The sequence below is a fragment of the Hemibagrus wyckioides genome, linkage group LG23 (assembly GCF_019097595.1).
Source record: "Hemibagrus wyckioides isolate EC202008001 linkage group LG23, SWU_Hwy_1.0, whole genome shotgun sequence".
Lineage (NCBI taxonomy): Eukaryota > Metazoa > Chordata > Actinopteri > Siluriformes > Bagridae > Hemibagrus > Hemibagrus wyckioides.
The window spans coordinates 13,900,788-13,917,755 of record NC_080732.1 but is presented as its reverse complement, the minus strand read 5'-3'; the positions used below and the strand labels follow the sequence as shown (position 1 = coordinate 13,917,755).

At 40.1% G+C, this 16,968-nt stretch overlaps 1 protein-coding gene across 6 annotated transcripts in view; it reads right to left on the bottom strand.

Annotated features, from left to right (window-relative positions):
* The window catches only part of rims2a (regulating synaptic membrane exocytosis 2a), a 189,238-nt gene that overhangs the window by 129,691 nt on the left and 42,579 nt on the right, over positions 1-16,968 (bottom strand). For all 6 annotated transcript variants that reach the window (XM_058376388.1, XM_058376387.1, XM_058376390.1 and 3 more), the window contains exon 6: positions 15,917-16,164. In XM_058376388.1, the coding sequence (XP_058232371.1) occupies positions 15,917-16,164 (248 nt within the window). The remainder of the gene's footprint in view (positions 1-15,916; positions 16,165-16,968) is intronic.

Below are 16,968 nucleotides of genomic sequence, written 5' to 3'. Positions count from 1 at the left end.
TGAAAACTGCATCCGCAAGGTATAACACCTTGGTGCTTTCAGATTCCGGGGAAATTCTCCTTTGTAGATTGTTCAGCTATGTGTGTGTGTTTATCCCAGAAACTACAGTACTGTCCTTAAATGAAATTAGACTAGAATATGTATGCTTAGTCCTCTCCATTGCCATTTTGGAGGAAAAAGGACAAAGATACACTTTATTCATGTACGTTAATCCTGTGTTTCATACGAAACTTCTCAATTACTGTGACAGAAATACATCAGCCTGTGTAATCAACTGTCATTACACTCGGTCGGCAGCCTGAGCTAGAAAGAAATCAGCCCCAGCCTCACTTCTCCATACCATACTGTGTATTTTTCACAACTAGTAGTGGTGATGCTGTGCTGGATTCAGACAAAAAATCCAAAATAATCCACTTTAAAAAAAATAAAGCGTATCCAAAATGATCTTTTGTATTTGTGGACAAAGACAGACTGGACATAAAACCTTTCATTTACAAGGTGAAGGTGAAGCCTCTGAGGTTAAAATCATGGCCTCAACACACTGCTTAATACTATCACATAAAGTTGAGTGAATCTGGAATTCTTTAGCATCGATCTGTTTTCCGGGCGATCTCGAAGCCGCCGTTAGCGGTGGGGTCTGTCTGGTAGCCATGCTGTTGGCTTGCTTGAAATATTTGGATGTTGTCTCCATCGTAATACCGTCGAAAACGTGATTAAGTCTCTAGAATGGACGGTTTCAAAATATTTTTCCAACGAAATGTAAACTACTTCCTTATTAATTATATCATTGTTAGCGAATGGGTAGGAGCCACCATCTTGCTTGAGGTACCCACGTGACTGCCGAATCTGGAACTCTTTAAAAAACTTAAATTATTAATAATAAAACAGTATCTGGAAATGATGACTGACGTAACTCGCGCTGTTCATTGTCGCGAGATTTGAACTAACAGCAGCCATTAAATCCAGATCTGATCCACCGCTGAAGTTTATATCCCCTTTCCCTTACTTGTCACTCAGCTCCAAAATGTTGTACTACACTGGGCATCCTGAGGGCATCTGATGTCCAGTACAGCAGTTTTTCAGCTTGTGATCCGTACATTTCGGTACTTCGACGGACGGATGACAGCCCCTATTAGGAGCAACTAGAAGGCGAACAATGCATAATGCATGAGTCTGGAGAGAGGAGCTGAGTGCATTAGACTGAGGGACAGAGCGGGCCTTGACACAGATCAGAGACCTGGCTTTAGTAAAGTAAAGAGGCACAATCCTAGCTTGAAACAAGCTCAGAGAGGCCTAGCATTAATCCTCACATTCTGTTCACTACGTAGCAAGAGACGTCACAGATCACCACAGCAATATAAGAGAACAATTCATATTCAATTATCTGTAGAATTTTCAACAATGACTGTGTAGGAAATTTTTTTTTTAAAAATGGCTTTTTAATAAGAAGCCTTTATTTTTTTTTTGTCACATATACATTACAGCACAGTGTAATTCTTTCTTCATATATCCCAGCTTTGGAAGTTGGGGTCAGAGCAGAGAGGGTCTTGCTCAGGGGCCCAACAGTGGCAACTTGCCAGTATTGGGGCTTGAACGGCAACCTTCCAATCAACAGTCCAGACCCTTAACCACTTGAGCTACCACAGACTTTACACATCATGTTTCAATAAATTGGCTTTTCACTATTTCTTTCTACTGTTTCATGCTTCTACAAATATTTTCACTATTTCCAGGGGGTTGCGAGAGGCTTAGTGATTAGCCCTCTTGCCTCGTACCTCCACAGCTGGGAGTTTGATTCCCACCCCTCCCATTTTTCAGGGGTTTCCTCTGCATACTCTAGTTTCCTCCCCCAGTCCAAAAACATGCAAAGTAGGAAGACTGGCATCTCTAAATCGTCTAGACTAGACTACATTCTAGACTCTATTGTCTAAATAGACTACAGGTTCCGTGCATACCCTGTGAAAATGAATAGATACACTGATGTTTCAATTCCTTAACTTATACAGTATACGTACATATTGTTAATATATTGTAGGCTTGCTTTTGTTTGATTTTATTTTAGTCTCATTGAAAGAAGCAAAAGAAGAGAATTTGGCTGCTTAATGTCATTTTCTAGACAAAATGAATTCTAACAAATTACTGTCTTCATTTGTACTTAATAGTATGCAGTGTGTTTAGGTGGGTGTTATATAACACTGCATTACTCAGCTAGGTGTTAACCATCTCTGCTTAATCACAATAAAACTGCACAGAGAATTTAAGTACAGAGCAAGACTGCTGGAATGTTAGTTATGTTGGAAATTTTTTTTGGGAGGGGTCAAAAAATTTCTTTTAATGCTTTCTCATCAAAATTTGTTTGGTTGCTGCATTTTCCAGTGCTCTTTTTGTTTTTGTTTCAGTGTATATCAAGTTATCAGTCGCATCTTATGACATTTGCGATCTGGGACTCTCTTGTGGACATACACCAATCAGGCATAACATTATGAGCAGTGAGAGGTGAAGTGAATAACACTGATGATCTCCTCATCATGGCAGCTGTTAGTGGGTGGGATATATTAGGCAGCAAGTGAACATTTTGTGTTCACAGGAAAAATGGGCAAGAGTAAGGATTTGAGCGAGTTTGATGAAGGGCCAAATTGTGATGGCTAGACGACTGGATCAGAGCATCTCCAAAACTGCAGCTCTTGTGGGGTGTTCCCGGTCTGCAGTGGTCAGTATCTATCAAAAGTGGTCTAAGGAAGGAACAGTGGTGAACCGGTGACAGGGTCATGGGCGGCCAAGTCTCACTGATGCACATAGGGAGCAAAGGCTGGCCCGTGTGATCCGATCCAACAGACGAGCTACTGTTGCTCAAACTGCTGACGACGTTAATGCTGGTTCTGATAGAAAAGTTTCAGAACACACAGTGCATGACGGGTCATGGCAGCAAAAGGGGGACCAACACAATATTAGGCAGGTGGTCATAATGTTGTGCCTGGTCAGTGTAAAGCCCTGGTCAGACTTCACTCTTCAAAAAGCCAGTCCTGGGGTAACTCCCTGTTTTATAGGTGCTAGTCTGTTAATAGTTCACACATATTAGTATTTTGTTTTTCAATGAATTTCTAATAAGTCCGATCATTGCTAATCCACCCGGATGCACAAGTCTGACTGCTTGCCTACTACTTCTCTCATAGAGCGTGCAGTGACACTTTCCTAGATATTAATTCACAAAAAATGAAAAATGGATGCTTTAGAAGAGGCACTCAAGCTATACAATTTTTAAACATACAAACACACGAAACCTTGAATACACTTTACACGCTGAGTCTTAGATGGAGAAATCAAATACAATCATTAAGAAACCATACAGAGTGATTAAAGCAGCAGACACAGCTATAAAGCATTCCTTTATATTTATATTATACGCATGAAACTTTCACAAAAGTTTTTTATAAACAAAGAGTAGCTGTATCACCCAGTGACCATGTGACACTAACATCTGGTTTTGTAAAAAAAAATTCCAAGTCACTAGAAATTTGCTTGTTAAGTCCTCATTATATTGCTCTCTGGATATGAGACATGATTACAGACGTCCCTCTGACAAACTGATCCAATTGGTATAAGCTCTATAGTTCAAGGGCGGCGGCCTGCTAAAATCCCTTCATGTATATATTTTTGTGAACTGAAATATTTTCTTTTTTTGCATGTATCTCAACCGGAGGTCAACCTCATCTGCATCAAAGTCTCTAGTCTAACCTCATGAGTTCAGTTTTAGTATTTGATGGAGCCTCACGGTCACTTCACATGTCCACTTCAATACAGAACCTAACCGGCAACCTGATCAAAAGCCTGACCTTCACTGAAAAAAACATCTTTCAAACCATTGTTTAGAAGATTAATAAAAAACAAAACATTTTCTTTATTGTTTCGGTAAAATATATTGTATTAATCATTCTTAAAACTACTTCAAATAGCCTGGCTAGAGGCTTCATGTAGCCTGGCTAGAGTAGCTGGAGAATAGCTTGCGTTATTTTGTATACACAATGTTAGCCAAATATGCTTCTGTGCCGTGCTTAGCAAACAAAATAACACCTTGTTCCATCTGCTTCGCTCAGAATAGCAAGCATTTGATGGATTGTTGAACTCCTCGTCGACGTCTCGAACAAAAATGAGTTTTGTATAGGAGTTCAAGGAGGCGCTCCCATGCACAGCGACAAAAACCGAGACAAAAGCGGAACATCGGCGGAGAACAATCTCTCTCTCTTGCAAGCATACAAAACAGGGGACACGTTATAAATCTGAGTCCCTAGAGGGAACACACATCTCCTTCTCCAGACAAAGCATAGCACTCAACGCATATGACTCATACCCTGTAGTTATTCCAGCATGGTTTTGCATCGAAAAAGGCTCGAACCATTTTCAGAGCCGAAGATCTGGGAAGAAATGGAACGGTGGGCACTGCGGGCTTTGTGGCTTTTAAATGCATGCGCAAATTTAAAGTGCACGTCTTTGTGTATCTCCTGCTTGTGCTAAGCTTCTGTGCACTGAAACGGGTGCCTCCCACATCAAGGGTTTTCACTGGATCTCTGATAATGGATCACACACATACAATCTCAAAAGGATCTTAAAATAAAATAAAAAAGAAAATCGTGACATTTGCTTTAACATTAACTTTAGCAGAAGATGCTAGGCCAACCTCAGCATGCGGAGCAGTATCATTGAGTGGGGTCATTAAAAATGTGTGAGATTCTGTGACTTGTGTGCACACTAGAGTATTCATGAGCGCTGAGTAGTAAATCAATCATGCAGAGAAAATGTCGCACATGGAAGCAAGTCACTTAAGCGAGGACTAGGAACTGAGACTTCATTTCATCCATTGTGCTCACAAGTCAAGGTGTCAATCATGGCGCTTTGGTGTTTGTTTGCGTTGACTCTCTAACACTCTAAAAAAATAATAGATTTATAAATCTAAGACAATAATGCAAAGACAGATAAAACCCAGTATGAAGAGTTTGTTGCCAAGAATAGACTATAAGCAGATATCTGCCAAATTTAGTTTCAATACAATATTGTACACCTTAAAGGCCAGAAATTAGTATAAATATACAATATAAATTATATTACAATTAAAAAAATCAATTAAACAACTGGGCAGGTGTTCATCTGCACGACCTGTACAAGACTTTTAACTAATAACTACGCCTTTTACATGATATCAAAATACATCTAATCAAATGAATGAAAGAGACTGTCATATCCTGCGTGCTATATATGAAGGCAATGTCTAGAAAATGGCAGAAATGATGAGGACTACAGTGTATGTCACAAAATACTTGTGATCTGTCAAGCACAGCCACTCACACATTCATGCGGCAGCACGGCTATGGAAAGCCAAATGGTTCATACATACCTTAAAAACATGTCACCACAAAATAGATGTTAGAACAAAACGACAAATACAAGGATTTTATTTAATGGGCTAAAAACATTTAAAGGTTTCTTCTACTACCCTGAATATTATATATATATATATATATATTGAATCTGTATTTTCTTTTGGTATGAATAGGAACTCCTACTTTGTCAAATAAAAATTTACCATACTGACATACTTTATATGCATGTTCTGAGGAAGGCCCAAGCCATTCTTTGTACTTTGGATCATTCCTCATGTAGTGAGATTCAGATGCTGCTTTCGTGCCTTCACTTTAGAGTGCCAAGAGGTAGGACTGAAATAATTTAGGTTCCTTTGTTGCTGTACCATTGGGTTATTGACTTTTACCTACTTTTACAGTTACATGTTATGAACTAAATCATGCAGTGGCAAAGCTAGACTGCCGGAATGACAGCAATATCATATGCTTTCTGATTTAACAAGTAACATGACGAATATAGTAAAAAGTATTATCAATATATCCTTACGTTAACTGGCTGGACGTAATGCTGGACATCATTTAAATTTATCCACGTATGACAAAGACCAGAGTCTGTTCTTTTTAACTGATGCTGTTAACAATGCTCTTAGAATACCAGGAGAATTTTACCAAATATTACAGAATTTCTGAGTAAAAAAAGAGAAAAAGGATGCCCTTACTTATAAGAATGCCCTTACTTATTTTTTGTACTTTTATATATTAAAGTGTGTGATTGCATGAGTGAATGTGTGTGTGTGTGTGCCCTGCGATGGGTTGGCACTCCATCCAGGGTGTATCCTGCCTTGATGCCCGATGATGCCTGAGATAGGCACAGGCTCCCCGGGACCCGAGTATAGATCGGATAAGCGGTACAGACAATGAAATTAAAGGAATATTTTCATATTAGACATTCAGATTTTTCCCTAACATTAAATTTCTCCATTTTCTTCATTTTTCATTACAGCTATGAGGCTAGCATTGCTAACAAATACTGGCAGTTTATTACCACAAATCATGGTCAAATCACATTTTTGCAAGTTTTGCTTTTTTTTAAGTATGGTGTATATATTACTATATTATGCAGTCAAAATATGTGATTTGAAGCCAATACAAAAATACTACTTGGATGCAGATTTAATAATAATAATTGATGATAACATTTAAAAATGGTTGAACCTAAAGTGATTTTGTTCTGGCTGTTGTTGTTGTTGTTATGCGATCCTGGTCAAACCTGTCCAGAGATATGCAAAATTGGTTGGTTTTGGTCAAACAGTGGCGTCAAAAATCCGAAGTGGTTTAAATGGGAACAAACGTGACAGACACCAGAAAAGCTTCTTCTTACACATCATCAGACTTAGACGCTGATGAAATAATTTGCTCTGTTCTTTTTCAATTTGCTGCACAATGGTTTGTATACAATATTCATGTCTGTTCATAGCAAACATTACATCCAGGCCTGCGGTGCATATTGCCTGGGCCTGTAAAAAAAGAGGCCCAGAAGAAAACAATGAAGAAATGCTACATTATATATAGTAAATGCCACATCTCCACTGTTTCAGTTATCACAGTTACAGCATTTGGCAGAGGCCCTTATCCATAGTAACTTTCTCAGCAGAGCAATTGTGGGCAAAGAGGGACAGCTTGGTGTTCTTGTGATTCAAACTCACAACCTTCCAATCAGCCCATCACCTTTTCCACTAAGCAACCACTTCCCAGGTTGAACGTGGTCTGAAAATATTAAATAGACTATTCAAGAACTCCAGCGAATTTTTTTCATTTCATTTCATTGTCTGTACCGCTTATCCGATCTATACTCGGGTCACAGGGAGCCTGAGCCTATCTCAGGTGTCATCGGGCATCAAGGCAGGACACACCCTGGATGGAGTGCCAACCCATCGCAGGGCACACACACACTCATTCACACACTACGGGCAATTTAGAGACTCCAATCAGCCTAGAAGCATGTCTTTGGACTGTGGGAGGAAACCGCAGCACCCGGAGGAAACCCACCAAACAATTATGGCTACAAAGAGCCAGAGTAATGATGATCGCAAAGAGAAGTCATGAAAAAAGTGCTTCCTTTAAGTGAAACAGTGAAAGGTGAAAGTTCTTGATTTAATAGGGAAAGAAAAAAAATAATGCTGAGGTGGCTAGGATGTACAGTAAAAATGAATCTTGTCTCAGTGTAATTATGGAAAATGTTGTTACAGAGTATGTACAGTGTATAGTGTTTGCTCGCCATGGTTTCTGGCATCCACTGGGGGCTTTGACACAAGGGTCCTACTGAAATTATATCGACTTTTCCATGCTACCTTGAGTTACTTACAAAAATAACTAATAGCCAGAAACCCTTTACATGTTTTTAATTAACTGCATACTTCAGACTGTTTTATTCGAGTGTTCTCCTAAACTCTCCTGCATCTTTCACTTCACCTAGCTTGGGCCCAGGGCAGCTTCCATGGTTGTTGTTCTCCCATGACGCTAGACCTGGTTAATATTTACCAGTATTATCTTAGTAAGTCCTTGTTTCAGTAATCTTACTGTCATGTGTAATGCCTACTTCCTAAACACAACAACCAAATTAAAATCTTTGTACACGATAGTGTTTTCCAATTAGTGCAATTATATCTGATAATACAGAAAAACAAGATTTGCATGCTTGAACTCCTGTGTGCATCAGTGGGGTTATTTTGTTTCCTATTGATTTTTAACGATGCAGTGTGACTTTAAGACATTTATGATCCTAATGGCCTTCCATATGAAGCAGCAACCAAATGTAACATGCGGCTTGCTTATTGTAAGCACCAGAGGGGAAATCAGGTTCTCTGCCGCACCGTTTCGTCAGAAAGCCAAATGCATTTGAACTGCATTAACTAGGTCCGGCATCTCCTGATCGATACACACACAAGCGCGCGCGCACTCTCTCTCTCTCTCTCTCTCTCTCTCTCTCTCGGTACACTGGCGAAGCAAAACTGCATATGAAAGGTTTTCTAGCGGGATCGCTCACCCGATGTTGCCGAGCGCCTGCTCCAGCAGCTCCGTGTGTAAAATGTTCTGGGGCGGCGTGAAAGCCCCGTTAAAATGGGACAGAACCGAGCTGCAAAACTGACGCAGCGTCTCAAACTGCATCCTCCTCTCTCGTGCACACGTTTATCTTCCTTCTTCCTTCCCGTAACACACGATGCGTCCGAACGATCCTTGCCTCGCTCCAACAAACCCCCGCACTATCTCCAAGGCAGCATCAACGCAGCGTCGCGCCTCGAGTCCCGTATTCCTCCTGATCTCGGTGTCACGCGCTGGACGACGCGGTGCTCTTCAATCATCGTGCTCCGAACTAAAAAAAAATCGACTCAGAAAGACCGGGATGTCCGCGAGGCATTTCCGAAGTAGCTAGAACGGGGCAGCATCCCAAAAACGGCATTTCAACATCCCACCCCCCCTCCTCCTCCTTCCTGCTACTCCTCCTATTCGTTACTGCGAGCGCTCACGAAAACGCGCAGTGGGCGCCGGCTCGGCTCGGCGCGTGCGCCCTCTCCGACTACAGCGCGCGCCCTGTGCACCGTGCCACACGATCCAGGAACGCCGCGTGCGCGGGCATGCTGTAGTGTACTGTTGGATCGGGGTTTTTTTATTTATTTATTTATTTGTTTATTTTTAACTCCCCCCCCCTAAAAACTGTCCAATATCTGCTTTATGTCCAATGGTTCCTGTCCAATTCACTTTAAACGCGTGAAAAGATCCTGCATCCGTTTGCGTGTTCTCGCGCCATGAAGTTCAGTGACCCCTGCCCTGCGCATTAGTCTGACGCAAATAGACTAAGTTTGACCATGACGTCACGGACTGATTCCTCAAATAAAACTGGAGGAAGTTTGTTTTGGTCGTGTTGTGCTACATCGCCATCTTAAATGATATTAATAAGGATCGCGATAATAGAAAATACAATCAAGATGGCGATTTCGTTCCTATGTGATGTGGCTATAATTCTTATGTACATGGGTTCAGGGCATCACATGGTGAAATGCACCTTTTTTTTTTTTTTAACTTATCACTTTATTATTTTTAGTAACAAGTTGTTGTTGTTTTTTTATTGGAGCAGAATTAAACCCAGTTATTATATAATAGTTCTAAAAATAGTTGCTAATCATTACATATAATGTTCATAAATAAAAAGAAAATGACACGGTGTAAACTTTAAGTTTGAATGTTAAGAAGAAGAAGAAGAAGAAGAAATGCTTAACCACAACAAACAAAAATAAACAAATTAATTAATTGAACCAAAATAGCTCCCAAAAGGCACTGGAAATTCATGGATCTGGCAACAGCGACTGTTTATTTTTTTTTACAGCTCTGTGAAATATATTAACTATTCAGACATCTTCAAATAGCAAAGGAATTATTAGTCTGTTAAATGATTAGTCAGAATGAAATACTGTTGGGTTTCTGTATGTAGAGTATCATGACTCTATGTGTTTAGCTGCCGGTGAGCAGGGCGATGGGGGGACAGGGGAGGGGTGTGACCCCTCTGCTGGGGAAACCATTCACATCTTTTCACAATAACACTGTGACAGAAATAAAACGAAAGCTTGTCGGTGTAGATGTAAAAAAAAAAAAGTTTAATCCTAGTAGGCTAGGTAAACTGCAAATCTGCAAAGCCTTGAGTGTCTACTTGTATACTAGCCAGTAAGCACTACTGTTGAGTGTAACATCTTACACAGAAATTCAATCTTTTAGCCTCAGGTAAAAACCAAAACAAAACAAAACAAAAGTACCTGAAGTTGATCTGTAACCTACAAATGACTGCTGTTCCTACATGATCCCCAAAATAGACCACACCAAAGCTCTTGCTGTTATCCCACCATCTCTTTCACTACACCTCATTGAAAGAAAGATCGTGGCTAAATCTCCGATAGCAAATGAGCTTTTTCCGCAAAGTGACTCGAGCTCCTTGTGTCCTTGTGCACAAAGCGTAGACTAAAGGCTATTACGTCGCGTGAGATGCCAATGAAGGACAAACCCATGACCCATATAGAGCACTGCGTGTCTTAATGTAGGTCAGCCAAAGAATTAATATAGGAGTGAGAAAAAAAATTATGCAATGACAAATGACTAGAGACATCCAAAAAAGCCTGAGAAATAAGAGAGAATAAACACAAATTGATATGTTTTCTGGGTATTTAGGCTAAAGTTACAACACAGCTTGAATGGATCACGCTACATTATCATGTATGTTAGTTAATGATACATTGGGCTGATAGGAAATGGGCTACATTTAAAACAAAACAAAAAACATATAGATAGGTTTAACTGATAAATCATCACCATTGACATGTGAGGTAATGGTCAAAAGGGTAGTAGGCAGGAAAGATTTCAATGTTTCACATTATTAACTCATTAAAACAAATATTTTATTAAGCCTATTAATTCTCTGAAGCATCACTTGATTGCTCATCAATAGTTACAGTAATGCGTGAGTGATACCTAAAGGAACAATGACAGACGACAGGAAGGTGTGATGAAGGTGAATCAGAGTTATCATTTCCCAGTCAGAGTTGATTACCTTCCAATAACAAAAAAGAAAGCTACTTCCTGTCATCATTCATGTCATCTGTGTCAAAAGTTGTACCTCTGTGAAAAAAAAAAAAAAAATTTTGTCGCTTTTCTTCCATTTTGTGGTCATTGGGAGAGTGGCTAAAGATGATGGACAACCCGCACCATAAGATTCTTGACTTAAGCTGCTGGACAACATGCTACAAATCCAACCTTGCTTTATGCTTCGACGTTAATCAGCTTCATTGCCTTTGACTGGTATCTCCTCTAAAACTGACTTTTTTGAAAGCTCAGCTGAAGTTTTCAAGCTTGGCAACGTTGTAATTATTGGCTGTTATTTGTGGCGAGGAGAGACAGGAGGGAATCTAATATTAGCCAAAGCCTCCCCAGGGCTGCTGGTGAGACAGGTGCAGTTTTTAGAACCTATCCTACCATTTTATCCACATTTCTCCAGATGCGTGATCGTTGGGCCACAAAAAAAAAGGCTCCTGAGTGCTGCTTCAGCATTTCACACTTCCTGCGCATTCCACGCGCTTCCTGTCTTAGTCGATGCTTCTGTCACTCCTTCAGCGCCATTAACTGCAGCGCATTTCAGTTCAGGCTATTTCAGTAAACAGGAGCAGAGACAACAACATGAAAATAAAGTTATGTGCTCAGTTATTACACGATGTCTCATATTAAATAATGAGCATCTCTTAAGATGAAGATTTTCTCATGATTCTGTGCTAATTAACAGAGGTTCAAATCTCGGGATTGCCAGAGAGCTTGTGGCGTTGCTTGAAGCAAAAACGCTCAGTCTCGTTTTGGATAAAACCATCTGCTAAATGAATAATTGTGAATATTAATTCAAGGCCTCGAAGAAAAGGGAGTCAGTATCCATATGCACGGCCGTCACATGAGCACTTGTTCTTGTGAAAAGGCCTGGCTTGTTGGGCGTCATGTTTTGTCTTGCGCTAATAAAACAACAATGCGTTTCACAGATGGTGGGAGGAGGTGCTGACGGGAAAGAAGTGTGAAACCTTGAAAGATTTCACAGCCGTAATTAATTTTGAATCCTTAGTGCAATTCGTGGTTCATCCAACCGCCCTCGCTCTTTCTGTCTCTCTCTCGCTCTCTCTCTGTACCCGTGTGGTCACTCGAAATGACACTTCAGAGACCAAGACAAATTAGGGCCCTTTGCACGTTATTTCTGGCCATAAATTGGCTGTCAAGGCTTTTTTCCAGTGGAGGAAATTGGGGGTTAATTTATACATTCTTTAAGATTAATGAATATGCTTTTTCAGCTTTTAGGCAGGATTTAGAAGGGCGTCGTTCAGTCAGCCGTCCATTCAGCAGTGTGTTAACTGAAATGGAGCGAGTCAGAACAGAGATCTCAGTAGCTGCATCTCAAATGGCATACTGCACACTATACACTTACACTATGTACACCAGCGTCTAGAGTTAAAATTTGAGTAACGTGACACCGTAATGTAATACGCTAAAAAAATAAATCACATAGCATGAATTGATTTAAAAGACATTTGTGAGATCACTGGAGTGTCGTCTATTATCTAGAAATTTTTTTCTCATCCAGGGTCAGTGCCTGGTAGCCCCGCCCCTTTTTGGGTGCGTAAGTAAATCTTGAAGTGCCCAATATTTCATTTTTTCTGATTAAATAAGTGCATCATCCAGGTACTTCTTCTTGTTGGAATTTTTAGTGGTAACAAACTGCTCACTACTACAAAATGGCGTAGATTAGTTTATAAGTATGCAAATAGGAAGGTCTTTACGTTTTCAGTCGCTAACAAAGCTAGGATAGCACCTCTCAAGCTAGGATCTCACCTTCATAGGAACCAGTCTCAAAAGAGAACCCATCCTCATCAGACACCGGATAGTGGATAATTCCTATCCTATAACTGTGTACTAGATGGTCAATTATGTGCGATTATGTAACCAGAAAATTCATTCTACTTTTATCATTAAGTCGAAGTTCTTTGATAGAGTGCAAACATGTTCATGGCAACTGCAGTCCTAAAGCTATCATAGAAATTGTAGTCCTATGACACTGCAGTAAAACTGTAGCCCAAATCCATCTTCATGGTTTCTAAGTTTCTATATTTCTAAATTTTTATGAATTTATTCACAGATAATAAGAATTGAAACATGAAAATGTTAATAACTAAACATGGGTCCACCAAGCAACAATTCAAAAGATAAGGAAAAATCAGTAAAAAAAAAATATATATTGTTGGGGACCTTGCTATGAAAGACTTTGGAGGCAATCGTAAAGGCACTAAGTGGGGGGGGTACTGTTGTTATGAAAGTTATAAAAGAAGATGGGAAATGCAAATTTTTATATTGCTAACTTTCTTTAACTTTAGCATATACTTATATATGACATAATGATGAAATCAAGCACACTAAAATGCTTAGTGATTTATATTAAATAAATTAAAAACGATTTCTGTTAATACAATTAAGTGGCCTAAAACATCCGACTGCTGCAGCTAGCATTTAGAGGTAAATTTATCTTCAGTTTTGTATCAAAAATATTTAAGTGAGTAAGACAAACAACATTCGCTGGACTTTTTAAAGCACAAATATAGCTGTGCGAAAGGAGCTGTCAAGTCCACCAAGGCGGTGCACTAATGCGTTCTGTTACATAATGCTGAAATCAGACACTGCTTCAGAGCCATATGTTAGACACGATTTACACCTCTCACCTTTCGAAGTCTTTCAACAAGCACAAGAGAACAGAAGGAAGAATATTCATAACAGGAAGCGAGAGGTTTTTATGCAACAAAAGTTTGTAACCCCTGTACCCTATACGAACAGCAGAAACAGACTGCGATGGTAGCGGGTGTGCTTTGGGTATTTTTATCTAGAGGCACTCACTGACTTATCAATTATTCTCGATTGTTCAGATCCGTGCAGGCGGTGCTAAGTTATGATCCACACTTATCATCAGATAGGAGTGAAGAAGGACATTCTTTTGTCCCTATTTTTTGGCAAAACCATTGTTAAAAATTCACCTGGAAAGACCTAACACCCACTCGCTCGCTGACACACGACAAACCTACGCCAAGTCCAGGTGAGATCACCTGGCCTTCCCTGTGGCGTTTTGCACTATGATTACCCACAATCCCCTGTGTCCCGCAGACACACAAGCACATGGGATCAGTGTGACGCACAGCATGTGGCCTGGCTTCAAGGGTGCAGGCATCTGTTTGTATGGATAGTCAAGACCAGTGGAAATATAGCATATAATGTACGTCACACATGGATTTAAAGGAGTGAGAGAGATAGAGAGAGAGAGAGAGAGAGAGAGGATGCGAGAGCCTCTGAGAGGACAAGCAGCCCCTTATGGTTAAAAGTGGCAGTGGAGTTTTGGAGGATCGACTGTACACTGGCTCAGTTATGCAACCCATCAATCATGAGGCAGCAGAACAAAGCCTAAAATCATGCAGATACAGGTCAAAAGCTTCAGTTAATATTCTTATCAAACATCAGAATGGGGAAAATGTGATCTCAGGGACTGTGGTGAGGTTGTTGGTAGTTGTTGCTGGTGAATTTTGAACAAAATGTGATATTCACGAGGTCTTTATACAGTAGTATGAATGGAATTTTGTATGGAAGTAACAACAATGATGCATACGTCACGAGGATATGCTCATCTCTGTGAAATGGCCATAATTGTGGGAAATTTACTTACATCCAGAAACCATATCCCTTCAGAATACAACTTAATTTAAAATTGTCAACATAAATTGTATAAAATGTATATAGAATGTATAACATGTGACAGGATCTCTCTAAATTCAGCGTTTTCATTTCACCTAGAATAAACCAGACCATGAAAAGAAAACATTGTCTCATGAAAATTCAGCTCCTGGTTTATACAACGATCGTGTACTAATCCCAGTATCTCACTATCAGTTATACTTTCTCACACCCCTCACATACCTTCTCTCATACATAATAAATATGTGATCTCATTGAGATCAGGGGGAAAAGACCTTCCCTTGATCCTTGTCTTTCCCCACCACAAGTGAACACAAATGCCCCGGTACACCAACTATCAAGATGCGGCGTTACATTACACCTCAAATCATAAGCACGTAGCATACATATAGGAAAGTCAATATAACATGATATTTATAAAGCTTACTCTTGTACATAATATATAAAGAACTACAACAATAAACCTGTTTACATGCAGAGTATTTTCCGCTAGATGATAATTATGCAAATGTATTTTTTCTGTTGCTACTAGTCCGATTGCTGGCGCATCCGACAGCTAATTTTAAGCATACACGCTCGCCTGTAGCTCGTTCTGGAATAACATCACCTAACTGACAAAACATGTTCTGCTTGTAACAAATACCTCTAAGCATTTGTTTGTCTCAAAGCAGGATCCACCCCATTTCCAGTGTTACTTTAATTTAGTTTGCATCACACAGGATCATATAAGCTAGCTCAGTGATGCATGGATTTACTTGTAGACCTTCATTAGAAAACATCAAGGTGGCTTTATCTTATCTGATCTCATCCCAAACAGCACATCTGCTTATTTCTTTTTAAGGCAAGCTCTGCGTCATCTACCAGTTTCACTCGACGTACAAGGCTCAATGATGATAAATGTCGTTGATGGATCAAAATATGCTTTTCTGATTTTCCAGTTAAATCATTTCACATAGCTAATGTGTAAGTAGTAATAAAGCTAGTCAGCAATACTTAACTAATAGCAATGATTTCCCTTTGGTCTTTCTACCATCACCCATCCACCCCCTGGTTGGTGGTTATGATGACATTTCTAAATATAACCCAAGATTTCACCCAAACGATTAAAAAAATCGGACTCATCCGAGTGCTCGCTTTCACACCTCGTACACTGCAGCTTCAATAGCGCTGTCGACTCTTTCAAGCTTACTAAGGTTAATCAATAAGTAATGACAAGTGAGAATATTTTAAACGCCCAGTGCCGATTTGGCCCTTACCATTCAGGGTCCAGGGAGTGTTGACGAAGGAGACCAGGGGCCCTGCTGTGCTCCACTGTGGAGCCCTGATATAATAACGGAGCTTCCTGCAGTTTGGCTTTCTTCTCCTGAGGGGCCTCCTCATGGCGCCTGCGCATGACCCCGGGAACCCCCGGAGGCATCGTGGAGCCCGGTCCGCTGTAGAACCAGGCTCCGGATTTTGTGAGGATTTCCTGTTGTTTTCGGCACAAGTTGCATACCCACATTACCTGATCAAGAGAAAGAAGCAAACGGTTAGCCACGGATATTACATTAGTCTTCACTACTTTAGTGCTGTAGAGTGCAGAGCCATGAGGTGAGCAACACAAAATGTAATTAGATGTTAAATGCTGTGGGACTGCACAACGCTGATTAGCCAATAAGCTCAGTTCTTTTGCACTCTTGAACCTGTTTGTACACTGCAGCTAGCTACTCTTTGCTAATCACGGTTTTGTACTCTGGACCTCTGTTCACTGAAAATGAGGATGAGGCTGAAACTGCTGTTGTGGGAGAGACAGTTCATTAACCTAACAGTGCAAATTCAAAGTAAGACCAGAGCCAATGAATCAGGATTAAGACCATTTTTTCAGGATAGCTTCATTAGCGCTAAGTCCCACAGTGAGCTGTCAGGATAACCTGAAAACAGTGAGCTTGTGGTGGTGAGGTCAGCAGGGGGTTGACTATCCATATACTCATTTTCATGAGTGTATGAGTATTATGAAAGCCATGAACTGTGGGTCAGATGTTTGGAAATGGAAAGATAACAACTGTAGTGTGAGCAGGAGTAATCACTGGAGGTGATGACTGAGTAAGCCTTCAAGAGGTGCCATTTCCCTTGATGAACCTCTCATTATGCTGAGGAAAGGAACTGTTTTTCAAAAGTAGGTACTTAAGGTACTGTGTGAAGGTGCATTTCATCATTTTATGCCATGAAATTGCACGTGTGAACTCAGTATGTGTCCATATGTGAAAACTGAATGATTTATTTGAACAAAATCACATCTGAATTCAAAACGAAAAAATTGAGAGACCTA